Genomic DNA, 8212 nt, shown 5'->3' on the forward strand with positions numbered 1-8212 from the left:
GACGGCGCGGCGCGCTCGGCCCCACATCGGCGTCGCGTTCGGCTCAGCTCGGCTCGGCTGGGCGCTGGCGGAGGGGAGGCCCGCGTTGCGCCCCGCCTAGCCGCGCGAGGCGAACGGCGAACGGCGAACCGCGAACCACGGCACTTGACTGGGACTGGGCCGCGTGATGCGTGCGCGGCACGACTACTACGAGCGGCTGACCTACAACACTCGCTGTCGCCGCGCCCCAGGCACGCGTGACGAGGGGAGGGCGGGCGCTGCTGGACTTCCCCGAAGTTTGCGCCGACGACATGAGCCGAGCTCGACCTGTTGTTGGGGAAGAGGAGCGGGGTGCCCACGTCAGGCAAGACGTGCCAAGATACAACGCGATCTTCGAAAACACTCTTTATTAACAATATCAACAATCACAAAACGTTATTACACTGCAAGGTGCCCCCTAGCTGGAAGGACTTTTACAAATAAAATTTGTTTATCCAAAAATATAACAGAACATTAGCTTTTATTCTTTCTTATTTACACTACTTCAAACTGCAAGGGTCGTGCGACACACTCAACGCCATATGGTTTCAGTTCTTGGGGTATTGAAAAATGAACCAACTATTGAGAGGGGGGGGGGGGGATTATATTAGTGGGGTGGCAAGTCAGCAAATTTTCTAAGAGAAGTAGAATTTATAAGCTATTATTCAGAATCCAAACATGATCTTGTTAATTTGATTTGTACAAAACAAATGTAATAGCCATGTGGGCATGATATGAAATATGCATGAATATACCAAATAATAGCCAAATTCACAATCTAGTTAGACACAAGCCTCAGAAAATAATTGAGAGTGCTCTAACAGGTCAGGCTCGACAATTAAAACTAAAAGGAGGAGAACTTCTTAAAATACTCTACAAATTCCCAAATTAAAGTACACCCACAGAAGAAAATATTTCTAAATTCTGGAACAAAATAGGCTGATGCTGATGTCACAATAAAAGTCCATCCAGAAAAAAATAATTTTGAAAGAACCTTACAAAAAATTGGAAATAATAGAGCAAAGTGAGAGAAAAAATGAAGAAAGAATTAAGTTATTACAATAATTAAATTGAAGGCTATAGTGCATGGAAGGCTTTTTCTAAAAATATGTGAGTGAGATCGATGACAGAATAGCAATAGTACCATGACATTCAGCATCTGCACCAAAATCCTAATCAAAACTACAGGAACTGTGTTACTAATATCTGCCAGTATGATAGATATGGTCAAACGGAACCAGAACAGCACATACAGCAGCATGGACCATTTAGCACCATGTTAACTTATTCAGGTGAGCAACTGAATGAGAGCTGATACACACTGATGCATTTGTACAGGTCTCTCTAAGCAACCCTGAGATGTTAAGTTGTTTACTGATTTCTTAAGATCCTACAAAAACCCAGGGCTTACTCTAGCATTTAGTCAATATTTGGTTTCAAGCAAAAGCAACAAAAATTACATCAAATTAAAGAAATTAAAACAATTGCTGATAATATTTGTTGATTTTAGAAGAATTAAATTTGTTAAGAGAGAAAATATTATAACCAAATGAAAGCTCTCTTTAAAAAGGTAGTTTCAGGGAGGCATTTTGTTCATTCTAAGCAATATACATATTACAGGGTGAAATACTTGGGTCTGATAACATTTGTTCATTCATGACAACAGGAAATTTTGGCATATGAGGAGGGTTTGGTTTTCACAGAATAACATTACGACTATTACCATTATCTAACTACAAATTGTGATAAAAATAAGTCTGGAAATAAAGGGAGGATTTTACTGGGTTGTTTGTTTTTTTGTTGTTTTTTTTTCATCATTAAGAACAGCACCACTGATCAATACCACAGACACAACTAATGTTATGTTTGCTTTAAGAGAGCTAAGTAGGTGCAAGCACCATTGAAAGTCAAAGCACGGCACCAAATAATGTTTTACTCTGATTGGCAAAGTCGACCGAGGTTACATTTCTCAAAATAAGCAATTCAGACACAAAATAATATCAAATTAAGTAAGCTTCCCTAGAAGACAACAAAAACTGTTAAACTTGATACTCTGCAAAAGATTTGCAGATTTAGCATTGGTTAAGTGCAGAACTGATGAAGTTAGCAAGTCACGAACTGCTTTTTACAAAAATGCATCTCTTAGGGAAATTCTGGTATACCAATTCAGATTAGATTATATGCATACATTTCAGAGGGGCTTATGAACGATTCAAGTTAGATCAAAACAGCAAACGTAATAATCAAATATTAGGCTGGAATGAAAATCCTGCCACTGATCACAGTTGATGCAATACCAACACAGTCATTATTCTAAACTAACCACTGTACTATGATACAGGTCAGAAGCTTGGCAAATAACATTGAATTCATTATTGCCTATTATCGACTAAGATGACTTACGTACATGTGCTTCAACTCAGTCTTTGGGGTATTCTCAAAGAGTGCTGCTCGGTTCTGGCCTTCACCCTTTTTAACCCAGTGGCCATACACACGGAATGCACAGCCATCAATAACCTGCAATAGAGGTTTGAAGAATACAATTAATAACAAGGAACATTATTAACCATTTGCCTTGGCTCTCCATACCACTTACCTTTCGTAGGATTTTGATGCGATATGGATCCACCCTAGCAACACCAACTGAAAGTGGTTCAGGAGTGAACCGCAACCTCTTGATTCTTATTGTAGCCCGGACTACTAGAATAGCAAACTGAAACTTCTTCCTTGCATTGAAAGCACATGCTTTCAAAGCCTGTCAAAGGAAAAGGAAAATATACACCACGGTTTAATTTTCAGGTGTACACAAACAACACCGTGGGAAAACCATGAACTGGTAAAAACTGCAACAGTGATTTTTACGAGAACAGACAGGAGATGCAACCAGAATCAATATGTACATTAATGTAAAATTTTAAGAAAAAAGCAGGGGGGAAAAGAAAGAGGAAATACTCAGAAGACAAAAGAAGATAGAAATAAATCAAGATTTTGAAAAATTGCTTTCATAACAAAGCACAGGTAGTATTATCAACTACTTTGCTCCAATCTAAGGCAGATAAATTACTGTTTACAGATAAACCCTTACAAAGTAACACACTTCAAAAGAAAACAGGTAGGTACAGATAATGCACTGTATTTGTCAAAAGCAGTTAATATAGAAAGAAAGGAAGAACAAAGCATCACAATTGTATTTACCAAAGCCATCTCGGAGATGCGACTAAGACGACGTGAAGAGACGGAGAGACTGCGCTTGAGTGGAGCGATGTCCTGGTCCCACAGCTGTGCATGCCACAATCAATAAGCATGCAATAAATAGCTACAATTACTGTGCTGAGCTGATTACAGTACAACTTACAGCGATGCATAGTGTATCGTGCGATAAAGAAAAGCAAAATTATTTAATAAACTTGCAAATATAAGAAAAAGAGCAGATTACTTTTAATCTACAAAGTAATAAAGCCGTTCAGCTTACTAAACTTCAATTGAAAAAAAAAGTTTTATAGAAAAAAGGAAGGACAAAGCAACTTTTATTCATCTCTTATGCTTTTGACAGATTTTTTGAAAAGAGGAAGTAAAATAGAGCTGTAAAAATCAAATTTGATAGAAAGCACTACTTTAATTTTCTGACAAGGAACATCTAAAGCAGAATACAATGTGTTACATAGCTCAATAGAAAAATAAGACTGTTGAAAATTGTAAAGTGCAGCAGACTCAGAGTTTTACAATCAACACTAAAAGTGTAAAGTCACAAAGGCTGAAACATAAATTACGAATTCCAGAATGAAAACTGTACATTACCATAATATTGAAGAAGGGGTGTTCGAGGGCTTCATCTATAGTGATTCGTTTCTTTGGATCAACAACTAATAGCTTTCTTATAAGATCTTTTGGAGGTTCTAACATGAAAAGAAATTGAGCACATGATAAAATTGGTGTTGGGGTTCTCAAAATATTGTTTGAATTTTGGGACACTTACCAGAAATATCAGCCCATTCTGGAGATGTAAAAGAATAATTTCCTTCCATGATATTTCTCAGCATAACCATCTGTTTTCGGTGCCAAAATGGTGGACAACCCACAAGTCTGAGAATTTAGAAGAACAACTTGAAATGAAGTTTAATTAAAGATCTAATATACTTTGTAGATAGAATTTTAAAAATACTTACAAAGTGTACATTATTACACCACAAGCCCACCTAGAAATCAATGAAAGGGACTTATAATGAAATAAGATTTAGAAGTACCACAAGCTATCACAACCAGTAAAAACATTGAAATTTCAAAACACAAGAAAGTAAATGTTTGGGAAAAAAAATATTAAGATTAAGGGCAAGCTGGAAAAACTCAAGGAAAATATTAGAAGCGAACAAGGACAGGTATGCAAAGCCATGCAGAAGCTTCGAGTTGTGAAAAACACTACCTATCTTTGGATTCATACTGAGTTGGTACTCATGGTTGAGAGATACCATTGCACACCCCTTTCTTTTCTATCAAATAATGATTTCTGAGGCAAAATCCTAGGGAAAGGTATATACTTAAAGAATGAGCAGAGCAAAACTCACATATCAACTGGCAAGTCATAACCTTCTGCATCTTCTTCATTATCACACATAGCAGTCATGAGCATTTCAGGAGAGACGTATCCCGGGGTGCCACAAAGCTCTACACACACACAAAAAAAAAACAACCACACAGAAGAGTAAATTATTTAGAAGCAAAATTTAGGGATCAATTGAACAGAAAGTGGTCATTTTAGTTGGCCAACAAGGGTTTCTTCAAAATTAGGATCAACTGTCTCACTTGTAAAAATGCCTGCATGACAGGTGTTCTCTTTAAGAACGTTTGAGGGACACAAAAGGAAACAATTACACCACTGAGGAAGAATTAATCTATGATATAAATATTAGGTAGCCAAAGAATGTGAAAGAAATTGAAAGTATAGGAGAACAATAAGATTTTAAAACATGAGTACGTGAGAGCAGAAGGGAAACATGCATTACTAAACTTACATGCCATGATAATGCAAACAAACCAAACAATAAGAATGCTATGCATATGAGGTGATTTTGGATGATGCGAGGTGCATGCAGGTGATAATAATTCTATTAGTACTACTTACAAATCCACCTCTTTTTCATAGCCCTCTGCATCTTCAAACATGTTGGATTTTAATACCTCAGGGGCAAGGTAACCAGGAGTTCCACACAAATCTAAAAATTAGAAGGTGATACAATGGATAAAGGAGTTGTAACAGTAGCCAACATGCACACCACAAATGATTTCAACCAAATATTTATGGTCTGTAATCCGTAATCCCTGACTAACTTATGAATAAAAGTTCTACATAGGATGATTAACTGAAGGTGAATTGTAGGGTTTCAGAGCAATAACCTACAAAAAACACATAAGAACAAAGAGTTTTCACCTGTCAGTTTCTGGCCAGGTTGTAATACACGAGCGAATCCAAAGTCAGTCAGTTTAATATTTAAATTGTCATCTAGGAGGATATTTTCGGGCTTGAGGTCACGGTGGACTATGTTCTTACAATGGACATATTTTAAAGCTTCAAAAAGCTGTCTCATAATATATCTGTAATACATCAAAACCAAATAAACACACACTTCTCTAGAACTTAGATGATAAATAATAATAATTTAACACATCATACCTAGTTTTCTTTTCAGATAGGGTGACAACAGTTGTCAGGTAGTCAAACAATTCTCCATTTTTACATAGCTCAAATACTAGGAATATAAAAGTACTTGACTCAAAGACATCATGCATTTCAACTAGGGCAAAAAATAGTGACTTAGTTGTACATAGGTCTTAATTAATTTTAAATCAAAATTGTAGGGGTAAAGCTTACTGATATAAGGATGCCCAGCAACTAATCGAAGAATCTTCACTTCCTCTATAGTTGCTTCAAGCATGGTTTTCCCATCGCCACCACCATCATGTGAATCATTACTCAAATCAATAATTTTGGCTGCAAATTCAATCCCTGTCTCTTTTTCAATGCAGCGACGTACTGTTGAGCTTATTCCCCTGATAGGATATTAACCAAAAGAAGACATGGAAAAATGAGCTTTACATCAGTTGGCAGTAACATAAAAAGATTCATATATTCACAGTACAAGTCGCATGCTATGTGACAATCACAGACTACTCAAGTGTGCTATAAAGACATGAAATTCAAAGATAGGTAAGGAAACTGAGTATTGTCCCTACCTTCCTAGAATCTCCTTGGGTTCATATCGAGCATAAAATTCCTTGGCAGCATCCTTGTCAGGCAACAGGTCATCTACTTCTTCTTTGGCCATCTTTCAGTCCTTCAGTAGAACTTCTTCTAAATTTCTAAAAGTAGACTTTCTGATAATATTTTCAAGAATTAAGTCTACACTTCATCACAATCTTTCACAATAGCAGTGACAATTTGTATTCAGCAACATTATACTGTAACCATGCAGCTGAAACGTAGTTAAACTTCGCGCTTTTAAAAATATAGAAAGAATGACACCTGTCTTACAGATTGAACCAGGCGAACTTCAAATCAGAAATTGGGAAAGATAAATTTATCCTCACAACACAGTCGCCATTTTTCCCTTTCCCTTTCCCCCTCTCGTGCCCCCCCCCCTCCCCCCTCCTTTTTCCCTTCTTAAACAGTTCGCTGCAAGGCAGAGATAAAGTCGAAGCTGTGCTCTTCTAACATCCAAATTCACTAAACAGCGTGGAAATTTTAAAACAGCGCAAAGAGGGAACAAATCACAAAGTTTCTTCAAAAAAGTAAAACTGACAAAGCCTTAAATTGATCAATCAAAATCATAACCTTACTACTTGTTCTCTGCCTTTTCGTAAACAACGTCCAAAAGTGCCTTCCACAATTACCACCATGACAAATATTTACGAGGTTTATTTTTGGAGACTTTTCACCGTTTTAATTGTTTAAAAGTGCTAAAAAAATTTCTAATGACGTTTTTATTGCTTAAATGATAGAATTTCATGTTTTTCAGTTTGGTTTTCTAGGAAGAATTTATTTTCACGTATTAGTCAGTTGGGATGCTTGTTTGAATTCATGACAAAACTTAGGCCCCTGTGAACTGTCAATGAGCCCCAGCAGTGAGCCCGGCGACGACTCCTGCTGAAACCGTGTTGTATTTTCATTCAAATTGCTTATATATTCGTAACCCTTCACTTAGAACGTTCTTTTGTACATCCACAATGTCTAGTGAATCTGTTAAAACGGTAAGAAAGTGCTCGTGTTTTGTGAACTCCACTGGTCAGACACTTTGTACCTGTCCATTTTCTCCTCTAAGTCTCCTTTTCCTGTTGCGAAAACCACTCTTCAATCGAAATTTTAAGTTGTACTTACTGCTTTTCAATATATTTTAATGTTTGGATGACTGTGGCCAAGTTTGGCACTATTCTAACACAGATGCTGTAGTAATTTACGTAGGTTAGGTGATACAGGTAGTTTGTTTATTGTTTTTCTGAAATTGCTTGGTTTCTAGTTAACTGACGATTCTCTTACTAAATATTGATGATATTCTGGCAGTTTGTATTATTCTCTGCTGGCTGCTGCTAGTTTTATTCATGCTATTTGTTGATTTTGGTTTCTTATACATTTGGTAATTCTACACTAATTATTAATTGGTTTGTGCTCCCAACAGTTCGCAAGCCTTGAAACCCCTGGATATGTTGGGTTTGCTAACCTCCCAAATCAAGTACACAGGAAGTCTGTCAAGAAAGGATTTGAATTCACTCTTATGGTTGTTGGTGAATCCGGTCTTGGGAAATCAACCTTGGTCAACAGTCTCTTTCTCACGGATCTTTACCCAGAGCGAGTTGTCCCTGATGCTATTGGTAAGTATTTTTTCCTGATATTTGTGTACTTAATCTATTAGGCAAATGTCAGCACCACGCAAGATATTTGTGTTCTACACAGGATTGTTCAGTGAAGAGCACAATAGTTTTTGAAGTGTGTTAATATAAGTTTTATTTTACCACTTACAATTTCTTGGCTTACGAGTGGATAATGCCTGGGTAGGCTTTCCCAAATATTATCTGTTGAAGTTGCTATTCTGGAAACACATCTAACTATGCTTCACGTGACAACTGTGGGTGGTGTCCAGTGTCTGCACACTGAATATTTCGGCTTTTAATTTAATTCGCCTGATCATGAATGGTAATTTGTGGG

The 8212-nt window shown here is 37.1% G+C and overlaps 2 protein-coding genes across 6 annotated transcripts in view; one reads left to right on the forward strand and one right to left on the reverse strand.

Moving 5' to 3' along the window:
* Nucleotides 1-371: 371 nt before the first annotated feature.
* On the reverse strand, nt 372-6632 carry LOC113205730 (phosphorylase b kinase gamma catalytic chain, skeletal muscle/heart isoform). 5 transcript variants are annotated; one of them, XM_026421457.2, is made up of 12 exons: nt 6545-6626; nt 6247-6471; nt 5885-6063; nt 5687-5807; nt 5444-5607; nt 4581-4680; nt 4185-4214; nt 3995-4101; nt 3817-3914; nt 3214-3297; nt 2615-2773; nt 372-2535 (listed from the first exon to the last, which is right to left on the reverse strand). In XM_026421457.2, exons 2-12 carry the CDS (start codon nt 6336-6338, stop codon nt 2401-2403), a joined length of 1269 nt encoding a protein of 422 aa, XP_026277242.1. In that variant the 5' UTR covers nt 6339-6471; nt 6545-6626; the 3' UTR covers nt 372-2400. The 5 variants fall into 5 exon arrangements, with proteins under 5 accessions (XP_026277242.1, XP_052123466.1, XP_026277243.1 ...); XM_052267506.1 differs by having other exon boundaries at nt 6247-6632; XM_026421458.2 differs by lacking the exon at nt 4581-4680 and adding an exon at nt 5138-5228 and having other exon boundaries at nt 6247-6626.
* Nucleotides 6633-7086: 454 nt separating this feature from the next.
* The window catches only part of LOC113205731 (septin-1), a 4613-nt gene continuing 3487 nt past the window's right edge, over nt 7087-8212 (forward strand). Inside the window, exons 1-2 of the mRNA XM_026421461.2 lie at nt 7087-7260; nt 7686-7878. Of these exons, the coding sequence (XP_026277246.1) occupies nt 7237-7260; nt 7686-7878 (217 nt within the window). The 5' untranslated portion in view covers nt 7087-7236. The remainder of the gene's footprint in view (nt 7261-7685; nt 7879-8212) is intronic.

This window comes from Frankliniella occidentalis, unplaced genomic scaffold (assembly GCF_000697945.3).
Source record: "Frankliniella occidentalis isolate FOCC.00 unplaced genomic scaffold, Focc_3.1 Scaffold53, whole genome shotgun sequence".
NCBI lineage: Eukaryota > Metazoa > Arthropoda > Insecta > Thysanoptera > Thripidae > Frankliniella > Frankliniella occidentalis.

Bases quoted from the DNA above. Each gene is read 5' to 3' on its own strand.
- LOC113205730 (XM_052267506.1), bottom strand. From the start codon at position 6,338: ATGGCCAAAGAAGAAGTAGATGACCTGTTGCCTGACAAGGATGCTGCC. The intron at 5,808-5,884 runs GTAAGCTTTACC...TTTTTGCCCTAG, and splicing joins TGCTGGGCATCCTTATATCA to TTGAAATGCATGATGTCTTT. The intron at 4,215-4,580 runs GTGAGTTTTGCT...ATTGATTTCTAG, and splicing joins TATGACTTGCCAGTTGATAT to GTGGGCTTGTGGTGTAATAA.